The 15,104-nt window shown below is 42.5% G+C and overlaps 1 protein-coding gene across 1 annotated transcript; it reads right to left on the bottom strand.

Annotated features, from left to right (window-relative positions):
- Positions 1-1,993: 1,993 nt before the first annotated feature.
- On the bottom strand, positions 1,994-14,647 carry LOC140371696 (nephronectin-like). The gene is made up of 13 exons (XM_072458882.1): positions 14,338-14,647; positions 11,447-11,547; positions 10,420-10,512; positions 7,426-7,545; positions 7,061-7,180; positions 5,871-6,005; positions 5,720-5,794; positions 4,402-5,055; positions 3,928-4,011; positions 3,681-3,779; positions 2,911-3,094; positions 2,685-2,769; positions 1,994-2,334 (listed from the first exon to the last, which is right to left on the bottom strand). Exons 1-13 carry the CDS (start codon positions 14,406-14,408, stop codon positions 2,248-2,250), a joined length of 1,908 nt encoding a protein of 635 aa, XP_072314983.1. The 5' UTR covers positions 14,409-14,647; the 3' UTR covers positions 1,994-2,247.
- Positions 14,648-15,104: the final 457 nt, after the last annotated feature.

A 15,104-nucleotide genomic window follows, 5' to 3' on the forward strand; every position in this document is an offset into this window, starting at 1 on the left:
GTCATTGTTTGTTTGTCTCACTAAAAAGCAAAAACTTGAAAAAATGCTGTGGACTTTAATAACCCAGAGGAGCACTTCCTGGTCAAGTATGATAACATAAAATGCAAAATGTACATATACATGCGCTGTGGACTAAACAAAACACAAACAAAACTGCACGTCGCTTCTGTCGTGCCACAAAGCTTACTAAAGAGCCAGTTTACCAGAATAGATCTTAAAAGAAACTCTAAATTTAGAGTTTATAGCGGAAATTCCCCGCGGACCAAACCCGCCTTGTACTTATCCATCAAAGAGTCTTCAGTCGTGTGCGGCCGCAGTAAAAGTGTGAGCGCTGCGATCAAACCGGGCGAGGAATGAGAGCGTTCAGGTGCGTAACGTGAGGAAGCTAACGATGGTTCAGCTAACGGTGGTTCAGCTAATGTTTGTCACCATGGAGACGTTATGGCTAAACCTCCGCAGCACGGCATTAACCTCATCCATCTTTGCTTTCACACGGCGTTATCGATAAAAAAGGACGTTAAAAAGACAAGACGTGAGATAAATTGTAATAAATATGCAAAACACAGATTCCAGATGAAGAACGGACCCGAGGTTCCCCTTTTGTTTCCACGCATTTTCACAAGGAACATCTAAAAGTAAAAACACATCTGTCCAAACTAATCACCAATCAATCACGTTCTTGAACTCGTTAGCCTCGTACGTTGTTTTTTTCTTCGTTCTTCCCACTTTCGCCTTCAGATACCACAACTTTAGACTATTGCAAACTAAGCCTCGATTTTCCCCAAAACCCGAATGGGAAACGCGCTCGGAGGCAGATGGCTGTTATAAATGGTTGGTTGTCAAACGAGCGGCCCCGCCTCTTCCTTTTGGAACAGCTGCGCGGCCCAACGAGAGACGATAAACTGCCGACGGGAAAGACCGGTCTGGACTGGAGAAGAAAAAGGGGGAGAAAGGAGAGAAAGGGGGAGGAGAGAGGGAGAAAGGGGGAGAAAGGAGTCCCACACGCTGCTTGTTTCGCAAAGGCGAGAGAGCAGAGGTCAGAGTTCAAGCGTGAGGGCGTGGCAGGCCACGTTTACCTGCAGCGCAATGGTCTAGATTTACACCTGGATTTAAGGAGACCACAGGTACTTTTCCGTGCTTCGCGTCACGATGACCTGAACTGGCACATGTGATACTTTAAGTACTTGGATTGACATACTTATTATTGTTCTATGCTATAACTTCTCAGTCACATAAACCAGGACTAAACCAGGTCTAATCCAATACTAAACAAGGATAAAGCAACTCTACATTTACCACTGAAGACTGGGAAGAGTCGATAAAAGATGGAATAAACAGGTCGAACTCAATAAGGTCTAAACCAGGACTAATCCATGCCTACAAACTGATAGATATGCGTCTGTTCCCAAAAGAGCTGTACTAAACCAGGTCTAAACCAGGACTAAACCAGGTCTAAACCAGGACTAAACCAGGTCCAACCCATGTCTAAACCCATGTCTAAACCAGGATTAAACCAGGACTAAACCAGGTCCAACCCATGTCTAAACCAGGTCTAACCCATGTCTAAACCAGGTCCAAACCAGGTCTAAATCAGGTCCAAACCAGGTCTAAACCAGGACTAAACCAGCACTAAACCAGGTCCAACTCATGTCTAAACCAGGTCTAAACTAGGACTAAACCAGGTCTAAACCAGGTCCAAACCAGGACTAAACCAGGTCCAAACCAGGACTAAACCAGGTCCAACCCATGTCTAAACTAGGACTAAACCAGGTCTAAACCAGGTCTAACCCATGTCTAAACCAGGTCTAAACCAGGTCTAACCCATGTCTAAACCAGGTCTAAACCAGGTCTAAACCAGGTCTAAACTAGGACTAAACCAGGTCCAAACCAGGACTAAACCAGGTCCAACCCATGTCTAAACTAGGACTAAACCAGGTCTATGGATTATAAACTGGGATTCAGTTCAAGAGCTACAGTTTTGCAGATATTTTGGACGAGGTGTAATTTTATTTTGTGAAGGTTTCAATATAGTTTTATTATAAAATATTGCAGGTTAACTTCTCACAGTGAAAACTATGAATCCACATTACAACATATCAACCAATGACGTACAGTAGAGTCTTTTGAGTCCTTGATACTTCTTCTTCTCATTTAGGCTTCAGTGAAACGTCCCCATCGAAGTGTCCGAGGAGAGGGAGGAGCTGAGGATGAACGACGGCCCAATCAGAGCGCTGTGTTGGCGCGGCGTCATCTGCAGGGGCCGCGTCTGAGTCTGAGGTCGTCCACGGCGATTTGGCCCCTGTGCCCTCTCCGCCGCTCGGCCTTCAGCAAGATCTGCACGCCACAAATCATAGGATCATTATTTAACATTTTATACATTTTTGGGGCTAATTTAGTCTTTTTTTTTTTATACATTTGGAATTATACGTCTCAAAACATCATATTTCCTCATTTTACTTGCGTTCCATCCAGTTTGAGTGTTATTTAAAGGAACACCGCGTAACCTTTCTGGTGATAATACGTCACTTTGGATGTTCGGTAAAGCTTTAAACATTTCCCATTGTTTCACTGTGACTACAAGCGACTTCACTGCCCAGAAACACTTTGTGAGCCGCAGATCTGACTCGTAACGAGGTCTCCGTGGAGATGGTTAAATAACACGGCAGCAGACGTGAGGGACTGACCCGGTCGACTGAGTTTTTGTCCAAAGTGACTTGAGTCTGTCTCCAGCCGTGTCCTCCGGTCCTGCTCCAGACGGCCGAGCCATATCTGACCAACCACAGGAGAAAGAAACATAAACAACAACAATAATAATCATAATAATAATAATCATCATAATAATCATAATCATAGTGAACAATGTGCTCGTCAGCCTTTGTCATGCTTTGAGTGAGTGTCGACAGTCCTTACCTGTGGTCCCTCCCCTTTCTGAGGAACACCTGGACCACGCCCACGTGGTGACCCGTGAGCCAGTGGGAGAAGGAGAAGCAGGCGGGCCCCAGGCTGAAGGGCGGAGCCACGGCCAGGGAGACGCGCGCTCCCCGGAGGGACCTCTGACCCGGCTTCAGGGGCGGGACCGACAGGTAACGCTCACCTGGAGAGAGAGAGGGAGGGAGAGAGAGAGAGGAGAGAGAGAGAGAGAGGAGAGAGAGAGAGAGAGGAGAGAGAGAAAGGAAAGAAAAGAGAGAGAAAGGGAGAGGAGAGAGGAAGAGAAAGAGAGAGAGGAGAGAGAGAGAGGAAGAGAAGGAGAGGGAGGAGAGAGAGAGAGAGAGAGAGAGGAGTAAACTAGTTTATTAGTGTTAAAAAAAAAATCCCTTGTTTTTTAGGCGTTGGAACGTCAGTAAATCCGCCTCCATGTTTGATATGTGTCCGTGTGTTTTACCTGGCGCTCCCTGTTCACCTGGCGCTCCCTGTTCACCTGGCGCTCCCTGTTCACCTGGCGCTCCCTGTTCACCTGGCGCTCCCCAGTGTGTTTTACCTGGCGCTCCCCAGTGTGTTTTTGGCGCTCCCCCGTGTGTTTTTGGCGCTCCCCCGTGTGTTTTTGGCGCTCCCCCGTGTGTTTTTGGCGCTCCCCGGTGTGTTTTACCTGACGCCCCCCCCGTGTGTTTTTGGCGCTCCTCGGTGTGTTTTACCTGACGCCCCCCCCCCGTGTGTTTTTGGCGCTCCCCGGTGTGTTTTACCTGGCGCTCCCCGGACGGTCTCCCACTGCACGTCGCCCTCTCGCTCTGAAATCCAGCCGCACACGCCGCGGTCGAACGAGCACTCCAGAGCCGCAGTGTCTGAAAATGGCGACCACAACAATACGTCACGTGACCAAAACCATGACCGTGACCTAAACGATCAGGCTCGACTTTTGGCCTTTTAATCGACAAAAGGGACATTTTAGACGCATTTCACGGTCCAAAACAACGTCCGAAGTTCACTTACCGGCGTCGTCCTTGGCTTCGTCCGCCGTGTTTCCCAACTCGATGTCGAACTCCCAGACCTGGTTGTGCCCGGGATGGCGAGGGACTGAAAATATAAACGTTGTGACGCAACGTTTAGCTCGGTTTATCACAGTGGAATAGTCAAAAAGGACATAAAGTAGTGCTGAGTTCAATACACAAAGTTAAATCCAAAATACAGAGACGAAATACGGTATGATAAATGAAATAAATGAAATAAATGAAATAAATGAAATAAATGAAATGAAATAAATGAAATAAACAAACAAAATAAACAAAATAATAAAATAAATAAAAAAAGTAATAAAACTTAAATAAATAAAATAAATAAAATAAATAAAATAAATAAAATAAATAAAATAAATAAAATAAATAAAATAAATAAAATAAATAAAATAAAATATTTTTGGTTCGTAATGCAAGTGGAATTGACGTGAGATGTTTTGCAGATCCTCACTGTGAACGTCTCCTCGCTGGCGCTGCGTCACTTCCTTGTTGATGTGGTTGTTTACGGTCGTCGTGGGCGGAGTCGTGGAGCCAATTGTGGTCTTCAAAATAAGAGTCGTGGGAGCTGCGGTTCGCTTTATTGTGGTAGTTCCCCCTTCTGTTGTCACCCAAGGCATTGTAGTTGCAGTCGTAGTAGAAATTGGAGTCGTAGAAGTGCTTTTTAAAGTAGTAGATGGTGGAGTTGTAGTAGCAATAGTAGTAGTAGTAGTAGTAGTAGTAGTAGTAGTAGGGGCAGTAGTAGTAGTAGTAGTAGTTGTGGTTGGAGCTGGAGTTGTAGCAGTAGTTGTAGCAGTAGTAGTAGTAGTAGTAGTAGTAGTTGTGGTGGGAGCTGGACTTGAAGTAGTACTAGTAGTAGTAGTAATAAAATGTGAATATGTAGTAGTAGGCTGAGTAGTAGCAGTAGTAGTAGTAGCAACCGGTGTAATAGAAGTAGTAGTAGTTGTAGTAGTAGTGGGTATAATAGTAGTAGTAGGGATTGTTCTAGTTGTTATGCGTGGTGTGGTAGTAGGGATTATTGTACTAGTTTTTAAAGTAGTAGTAGTAGAAGTAGTAGTAGTTGTTGTAGTTCTTGGTGTTTGTGGCTCCACTTTGACTTTGGGCACATCTGTGGAAAGAGCTAATAATTACACACCCATAAAAGAATAATGTAATTTTAGATTTTCTCGTAAATAAACTGAATGTCCTTTATCCTTACATCGTATTGACTTTAAGAAGTATCTTAAATCATCTGCTCATCACCTTCCGCAAGTTTACGTGTTATTGATATCGGTTAAAGCAGAACCAAATCACATTTTCACCTTATCGAACGTCTTTCATTCATTTTTCAGATTTGGATGTCTCAAAAATGTGCAATTTTAGACATTTATACATAGATTTTTTAGCAATGTAATATCCATCAATCAATCAATCAATCAATCAATCAATCAATCATTATTTATAAAGCCCTTTACAACACTGTTCACAAGTGACCAAAGTGCTTCAAAATAAAAAACAAGGCAATACAAAACCTAAGTAAAAACAAACTGTACAAAATTAAGTATCATAACATTACGGAGTGTTAAAAGCCAGTCTGAATAATACGTTTAAAACGTTTTTCCCTTACATTTGTGTGAACTACAGAAGAAGTTTCAAATGAATAGCTCTAAATTTAAGCTTTATTCCCTTTCACCTGCAGTGCCTCGCCTTATTAAGCAAGTGAAATGTATTTTTTGGTAAATATTCATGGCTTAACATCTGTATGAAGCTGAAATCGTGGAATCGTCTCGTACCTTTACAGTTGCCGTCTTTGCACTTGCACTTCGGCGCTTCAGGATTCAGCGCACAGAACGACCTCGAGTCTTTATCTGGTCCGGACACGAACAAAAATACAATCAAAAATGACAATAATAATCAGGACACGTTCTCCCGTCTGCCACTGACCGATGCAGCTGTAGCGTCCGTTGACGTAGCTCAGCCTGAATCCGAAATGACACTTGCAAACGAAGCTCCCGAAGGTGTTGATGCACTTCCGTCGATGTGGGCAGACCCCGGGCAGCGCCAGGCACTCGTTTACGTCTGAGGGAGAAAGAAAAACCTGCCGTAACCTGGTGCAAGACGCGCTTTTCTTTCATCGATCGGCGCCGCATTGCACGCTGTCCGAACAGAAACATAACAAACCAAGCCATTTCATTTGCTTGTTCAAGATCGGGATCGAGTTGTCGACAAAATAAACCAGCTGCGTCCACTAAACTCTGGTTAAAATGTATTTCTGTGATAAACGTTGATTAAATCCACCAGACACTGAGAAACTAACAATCTTTTATCAGCTCTAAAGTGGTTTATTGAAGAGTTTTGATTATATGCTTGAGTCAACAGTGCTTTGTTTGAACAGCTCGTCTGGTTCGATCGTGTTGTGTCCAGTTTAAGACCCGTCGCTCTTGTTTGTCCGACTCTCGCAATGCATTGTGGTCCATACTGACCCCTAGCGACCATCACTGGACGCTATGGCCCCGTTCCGATACTCGAGCCGCACTTCACCACAGGCTTCAGTGAGTGTGGAGCGAGGTGGACTTCAGGCGAGCACATTCTCCGCGATGCATTTCACGGTGACGTTTTCGATCGGCGCGGCGCTTCTGCCTTAGCAACTTAGCATCGAGAGCTAACAGGAATCAATAAACTTGATTCTATTTTAAATAAATCTGTGACTGTCTGGTAACAACACTGTAAAAAAAACTGTTCTGTTGCCGTTTATCTTCACGTTCACAAAGCGCCAAAGTGCGGATTGTCCAATTTCTCCTGTTCACCGCCTGCTCCTTGAGCACCCGCTCACTTCGGGCACGTTCGGAACACGCACACACACTCAGTCCAGTGTGTAGTGCGAGATGGGGACATGGCCTACTTTTCCCGATGCATTGTGGGAAACCTTGAACGCACTCACTTTTCACCTGGTGGACATTTTATTTTGAATAGCAATGGAGACTGTAAGATGCTAATAAATTGAGTTAACGGTCACTTAAAAATATTAAATTAACGTTGAAGATCCTTATTTCTATTAGAAGTGACACAAGAGGAAGAAACCGCACCACACGTCGTCGTAATTTGGTATTTCGGCCGACGTGAACTGGTCTTACCTACACAGGTGCGCTGGTCCGGGCCGAGCCGCAACCCGGGCGACGGACAGGTGCAGCGGACCCGCCCCTTCATGACCTCGCAGCCGTACTGGCAGTTGGCATGGAAACAGGTCCGCGCGTCTGAAACAACATCAGCACGTTATGCTCCCGTTATGGAAACTAGAATATAATTAGCTGTTTTCAGAACATCATCTTCAACCTGACTAGAAAATGCGTAAAACCAGAATAATAATGTTATGTTTGCTCTTTTATAGTTGCAATTATATTTTTTTACAAGAAGAAACAGTTATTCACAATTATATATTTTCCAGTTCTTGTTCAGTGCTTTTCCTCCTTTACTCCACGGCCTCATGAGTCGTACTCACTTCTGCAGGATCCGTCGGGTTGCAGTCTGTATCCGTCTGAGCAGTAGCACTTGTAGCTGCCCAAGGTGTTCATGCAGCGGTGTTTACAGGGGCGGGGCTTCAGACCGCACTCGTTCAGGTCTGTGCGGACGGAAGACAAGACATGTGAGGTGTGTCCCGGGACCATCATCTGCCCTGGGACCACCATCTGCCCTGGGACCATCGTGCCCTGGGATCATCATTCCCTGGGACCATCATCTGCCCTGGGACCATCATGCCCTGGGACCATCATGCCCTGGGACCATCATGCCCTGGGACCACCATGCCCTAGGACTACATGGCGATTATAGAACATTTTCACATTGTAACGAGTGACGTTTCTCGTTATAATGAGTTCATATTTGGCTCACATCCAGTGTTGAAAAGGGAAAGTGTTTTTGCAGTTGTGCCACTGCACCTCGAGTCACGCACACTTTCACTTTTACGGTGCAGTATTTGTACATGTAACTGAGTACATTTTGGCATTTTTGTAACTGTACTTGAGTATAAATATTCTATAATCGTTCCTGTATCTGTCGGTCCATCAAGTGCGTTTCCACAAAAATGAACTGCGACAGCCTTTTCCCTTCGTCTCGTCACTGTTTGACTCATTGCCAAAGTCAGCTCCGACCTTTGTTTTTTCTGTCCCGGAGCAACTCGAACCCAAAACACTTCAGGCTGCGCAAAGTAACTCGCTCCAGACACGCTCCTGTCATCGCCGGGGTCAGGGGGTCAGAGGTTAAGCTGACAGAGAGTGAAAACAGACAGCGCCGGAGCTAATCGCTAACAAGGGGGCGGGGCCGGGGGTCAAACAGAGACGATAACAAACAATTGAACACGGCGTATTCATTTCCTGAACATAAAACTACAAAAGACTGGGAAAAAAACACACGCTCTTTTACCGACTCGAGACGATCACTGACGGATAGAAATGACTCTATCTCGATGTCTATTCAAATAAGGCTAACAGCACAGCCCGGGACAGCGCCCACAAGACTCCGGATCGCATTCACTAAACTAAATTTACGTGACATTTTAGAACCCTGCACATGTCACACTCTGAGTCTCCGTTTGACGAGCTAAGTGCGGGAATGTGGGCGGGGATAGGCTAAGTGCAGGAATGTGGGCGGGGATAGGGGGTAACGCTCGAGCCTCGGCTGCAGGACAAAACAGGATTAAGTCTCAGGAATCAATCAGAATGCAACTCTGAGTAAACTAATGGTGAGGAGACGTTAAAGTTGATTTTGCAGAATATGTCTCCTTTAAAGCGCCCCCTACAGGTCGGACGACTCACTGAAGTAAGATTAAGATTTATATGTTTTTGTTTAGCTAAAATGTGTGAAAATGTTATCACAGAATAGCATTTTTTTAGGTTTATCATTTCACTTCCTGTTTGTAATTGATGACATCAAACAAGGAAATGACCCAGCAAACACTGGGCAAAAACTCATATAATGTCACTTTCTGTTTTTTGACAAATAAAAATGAATGAGTGTGACTTTATTTAGTTGGTTTAATGTTTAGAAAGTCAAAAAAGTTGTTTCTTTGTGTAAATTATGCATAAACTGGAATGTGTGATGTCACTTCCTGTCATTTTCTCTAGACTTTTCCACATTTTCTCCACAAATACCTGCTCGATTGGTGTAAAACTATCATTTATATGGACAACAAATATAAATACACCAAATAAAGTCAACATTACAAAATTGTGCAAACCTGTCATAGGCACTTTAAATGAGGGTTAAAAAAAACAGTTTTTTTGTGTAAATTCTGCATAAACTTTGACTGGAGTGAGAGTGATGTCACTTCCTGTTATTTCTTTTACATATTTTTCATCATTTTATCCACAAATACCTACTTGATTGGTGTAAAACTATAATGTATATGTACAACAGGGATAAATTTACCAAATAAAGTCAAAATTAGAAAGTCGTAAAAACCTGTCATCCGTCACTTTACACGCTAAGCAGCGATTAGCCGTTTACCGACAGATAATCACCATAAACATGTCGGAAACGGCCCAGTGCTTCCCGACATGCTCTGGCATTAGCAGCAGTTTTGTGCCGCACGCTGCTTGGCGCGTTCGGGACGTGTTTCCGTGTAATCACAGGATTAGAGCGCGGTTTAAAAACAGAGCCGCGCTTTCTCCTCGCGGGCGATCGACGCCGCAGGAATGTGCCTCCGCCGGCGAGCTCCAACCCTCAAACCGAGACGACGCCACGCGGAGGTTTTAAAGCACACCGCTGTCATTTTGTACATACATCAAACGCAAACAAAAAAATTATAATTACTCCAAATTTTCTTTCTTATTTTGATTATGCCATGAATGCTGATTCATTTACTGTTATTTTTTTGCTCTCTGGTCATGTTCTGTATTTGTAAAAGGTTTTGTAAAAAGCTTTATTAACTACATATATAAAAAATAATGTATTTTTTATTTGTTTCCATATAATACTGTTTCCGCAGATTAGGGGCGCCACAAGATTTTGCAACATAAAATTGTAAACAGACGTGAAACATGATCTATTTTAATTTTTTCTCCCATGTTTATATTTATATTTGAATAAAAATTAAAAATGTCAAAGCGCTAAAAAATGATTAAAAATGTTATCACAGAATAGCAAATTTTTTAGGTTTATAATTTCACTTCCTGTTTGTAATTGATGACATCACACTACGGAATTACCCAGCAAACACTGGGCCAAAACGTTTTTTAATTCAACAAATAAACATATTTGAGAGTGACTTTATTTTGTTGAATCCATGTTTCTTTGTGTAAATTATGCATAAACTTTAATTGCAATGAGGCCCTAGTGTGATGTCACAAAAACAAGCTCTGAGGTCGCTAATGTGCTAATGCTAATGAACTAATGCTAATGAGGCGCTGGTTAAAAGACGAGTCAATTGAGGACAGAATGAGGTAAAAAATAGCAACAAACAAACAAACAAACAAACAAAGAGCAGTTGTGTTCGTACCTTGGTTGCACGTTTTCCCGGTGAATCCTGGCTCGCACCGGCACTGGCCCGGACTCACACACTCGCCACGTTTACAGCCGTGAGGACAGTGAGCTGCGGCAGACATACAGCAAATATATATGAGTAAAGCATTTAAATAAGGCTACAAACTGTGGCTGCTGATGGTCTCAGTTTAGGCTCATTTATATTTCCAACTGTTACTAATGTCAAGCACAACGGAAGGAAAACAAACATGGAGGCAGCATTTCGATCACATTTGTTGGAAAAGAGCAAAGAAAAGAGTGTTTATTCATCAACTTGTTTAGTTACTTTTTTTAAAAACGTTTTATCGTTTTTAATCGTTAAATCTGTATTTTCCGGGTGTTTGTAGTGTGCGCCGTCTTCTCCTGGTGGCTCTGGGCGGAAAACCAGCCATGCAATTAAAATGAAATGAAATAAAATGATATAATATATGTATATACACTTTCTTACATCTTTCCCATTTAGCTTCATTCTTGCTAGAATGAATAAACCTGGTCAGAAAGTCCAATCCTTCTGAGCGTCAAAAACAAGTTTCCTCAATACGTGACGTTTTCTTGATCCGTTCTCTCAAATATGTAATTCCCTCTGCTGCCAGTAGATGGAGACGAGTTTGTTTTGTGGGCAAAGCCAGAGACATGAAAACTCCTTATGTTTTTTATGACACTTTTTATTGTTTTTAAAGTTCTGAGACTTGAAATGCCAAACTACATGTACTCAAGAGCCAGTTTAAAGGCTGAAAACAATACAAATAATGCATAATATTTGTCCTTTAAGTGTTATTCTTCGGCAGCCAAAACATAATAACATCTTGGTCTGGAGACTTAAGGGGCGATACGCTAAAAAGTGCACATAACGACCAATCAATGTGTCTTTTTCTAGTCTCTAGTCAAAGGCAGGGATTAAATAACACTCCAAGAATACTTTTGATGAGGAAACATTACAACGTGTTTAAAAGCTCAAAGAGTTGTGTGTTAAACTAAACAAAAAAACAAAAAGTTGGCCTCACGTCGACAGCGGCCGTGCTCCACGCTCCAGCCCCAGCAGCACTCCACGCTGTTACCGTAGCGACACAGGCCATCAGACAGCGCTCCCCGCAGGTCGATCCAGCTGCGACACAAGAACGCATTATTTCATTGAGCACTTCTTGGGCCACGCCCCTTCACTGCAAACAACAAAATATCCCGCAAAAAAAACTGTCCAACCCTGTACTTGGCGAACATGTTCAAAAACGCCTGAGATTTTTGAAGATCATGAAGTTTAAACCTATTTTAAACCAGATAAAGGTGAAAATGTGCTGAGTGAGGCATTCTAGATAGAGAATAAATTCTATTATTGGTAAAATCAACAGTAGTTTTATCTTTCTTGCCGTTTTGATTTAATAATGCAGCTGTCTTTTCTGTTTTTGTCATAAATGGTCTTTTGCCATGTGTTTTAGAGTCTGTAACCTCCGGATAACGATTATTAAAAGAGTCAACAATCATTTTAATAGTTTAAACGTCAATCACGAGTTAATAACAAGGTAATACGGTTGTCAAAAATATCGAAAATCAGATACAAATCGATACTAAAACTAGTACCGGAACTAGATGGCAATGAAAACAGGACAAAACATGAGCTTTCCTGAACCTTTCTGAAATATTTTGAGCTTAATCGAGACTAGAACAATGTTTACTAAAGATACCGCCGTTATTTTTGTTGAAAATGTCATCTAAGCCATCAAAAACCCGACTAAGAAAAGAGCATTTATCACGATTAGCGCGGCATCAAAATCGGTCTTGAGAATCGAATATAATCTTAGTGTCATAAATCGCTAAGCCGCCGAAACGAGTGAGTGAAAATCGTTCCTCTTGCTAACGTTGTGCTGGGATGATCCGAGCGGGGCACTGAAGGCGGGGCACTGGAGGCCGGGCATTGGGGGCGGGGCATTGGAGGCGGTTTATTGGCTCAGGGGCCAGTCTGGACCGGCTCCGCATCCTGGGCTCGTTCCACTTCAGATCAGGTCTGAACACGAGCCGCCGCATACTTCCCCCCGACTCTCCGCCGTCTGTGTCGTCCCCGTCCGCTCTCGCATCCGCCCGAGCGCTCGTCGGGAGGCCGAGGTGCCTTGCCCGAGGACACGAGGCCGGGCGGACCGCCGGAGGAAGAGGGCGGGGTTTGAAGCGAAGGGACGTGAAGACACCGATACAGCTTCATGATTAGAATATACAATAGGAGCAAAGATAATTATACACCGCTTTTGGACAACTTAGTCTTGCTCAGCTTGACTTTTTTTTTTATTCCTTTATTTAAAATACTTACGGTGACAGTAGCAATAGCAACAACAACGACAACATCAAAGACGACAACAACAACAACAATAACAGCAGAAGCAGGTCATCTTTTGTAAAATATTCAACAAACTAGAGCTGCAAAAATCTGAATAATTGTGACCAAGTTATTATTTTATTTAATTTATTTACATTATTAAACAAAAAAGGTCAAAAACAATACACTTTTTAAATACATTTTCTCTATCTTGAAGCTTATTATTCTTATTTTATTATAATAATTTTACATTATTAAACAAAACATGTCAAAAATCATACACTTTTTTCATGAATATTCTCTATCTTGAAGCCTTTTTTTGACCTTTTTTGGGTTAAAAATTTAGTTTAAAAGCCTCAATGTACTCGTAATCATCGTTTGACGAGTCGACTTAATTGCTGTGACGCATCAACAAACCACATGACACGATCTGAAGATGTTTGTGCACATGGCCAGCAGAGGGCACAAGGACTTCTCGCTCAACTTACTAAAAAGTGAAAGTTTCGTTCGATCTGAAGTTGTTGAGAGCTTTAAAAACGAAGTGGAGCTGTCATCATTTATAGGCCTAATCCACGGACGTCCTTTTGATGATTCGACATTAAAGGGTCAAGACGTGGCCTAAACTGGGAAGAATAAATGACCCACATAAAGTAGAGAGAATGGGTTTATTCATGGGTTTTGTCTTCCTGACTGGGCTATTATGAGGACAGTTGACCATTCAAAAGAATTAAAATTCAGTTTTTGATTGTTGATTGCTATGGCAACGGAGGTTTTGTACTTAAATGTCTTTGAAACAAGTCTGAAACCGTGAAGAGATCTCAATAATGTGGAATTATTTCTCATTTCTCAACGTTGGTGCCGCTTGGCCAGGGCTCCCTTGGAATCAATGGGACTCTCCAGGTTCAAAAATGAGTTAAAAAGAAAGAAAAAAGAGTAAAAAAAACAGTCCTAACCTTTCATATTTCCAAAACCAGTAAGAAAATCCAATAAAAGTTCCGTTCACGAGTAGTTAATTAGGGCTGCAACACTTAATCGACTCATTATGACCAGTGTCGTAGTCGTATTTGGATATTCATCATTGTTTTCTGGACTGTACACACTAGAACACACACTTAAGAACACACAAAGATATCGACATTATTAAATCAAAACGGCAAGAAAAAACAAGTACTGTATCTGTAAATATTCTCTATCTAGAAGCTGCAGTCACCATATTTCACCCTTTATTGGTTAATAATGATAGAAAATGATCTTTAAAAAATATGATAAAAAGGATTAAAAAAAAAGAATTTAAAAAAATGATAACATTTTAAAATTATAAAAACGATTAAATTATAAAAAATGTAAAGTGATAAAAATGATAAAATGATAAAAAAAAATCTCAATATACAATAGAAGTAATCCAATAGAATGAATCGTATATCGACCTATTAAAAAAAAAAACAATACTGCTAAAACAATCATAGTCGCGCCCGAACTCTTAAAATCATTAACAACTCTTTTAAAAAATAATAAATCTAATAAAACCATGCTAATAGTGTGTAAACGTGTGAACATGCACGTGAGTCCTCCCTCCTCCGCCGCGGCACGTACCTGTCCGCGCGCTGCCCGCTGCTCCACGCGCTCCACACGGGCACCAGCGCGAGCCACAGCCGGGGGAACATGCTCCGAACCCCGGCCGCAGCCTCCGAACCCGCCGCTCCCGAAAACCTCAGTGAAATCCGCGGTTTGGCGCGAGCGCAATCATCTTTACGCACCGAAAGAGCGGCAAAAACACAAAAACAAAACACCCGTTGAGCTCGAAACGTGTTCGCGGTTCGAGTAAACGCGTTTACGCTCGGGTTTGGGGCGTGCGCAAAGTGGCGTGAGTGAGTCGGGAGAACGTGAGCTTTCCCCGGTGAAGTCCGTGCGCTCTGCGGGTGAAAATGCGGAGCGTGTGAAACTTAAACGGAGCCGATGGAAAAGGGGCCGAGCCTGGACTAACTTTAGCACTTACACCGCGCGGCACGGATGGAAATAGGCACGCGGGGAGTATATACCGGGTGTATACCGGGTGTATACTTTTTAAACCGCGTAGCACGCACTTTGAAGTATAAATGAACATGTGGATGCGCTTTTAGGTGTTTTAAATGTCGCTTTTGGACGTTTAGGCCACGATAATAAGCGTTTTCCCAATTAGGGACGTCGAGATTATTCGGTTAATCGATAATTGTGATTATTCAGGTCACTGTATATGCTTAAGAACCGCCAAATAATAATAATTGTGACTATTTCAGAAGCAAAATGACGTGTTTTTGGTTCAATGTATTGTCTTTTCTGTATTTATCGTCCAAAAAATAGATCTAAATGTAAAAAAAAAA

This window comes from Eucyclogobius newberryi, unplaced genomic scaffold, assembly GCF_026437365.1.
Source record: "Eucyclogobius newberryi isolate DKJ021-1_F unplaced genomic scaffold, fEucNew1.0.hap1 SCAF_22, whole genome shotgun sequence".
NCBI lineage: Eukaryota > Metazoa > Chordata > Actinopteri > Gobiiformes > Gobiidae > Eucyclogobius > Eucyclogobius newberryi.

Bases quoted from the DNA above. Each gene is read 5' to 3' on its own strand.
- LOC140371696 (XM_072458882.1), bottom strand. From the start codon at position 14,408: ATGTTCCCCCGGCTGTGGCTCGCGCTGGTGCCCGTGTGGAGCGCGTGG. The intron at 11,548-14,337 runs GTACGTGCCGCG...CTTGTGTCGCAG, and splicing joins AGCGGGCAGCGCGCGGACAG to CTGGATCGACCTGCGGGGAG. The intron at 3,780-3,927 runs GTAAGTGAACTT...CGCCATTTTCAG, and splicing joins CGAAGCCAAGGACGACGCCG to ACACTGCGGCTCTGGAGTGC.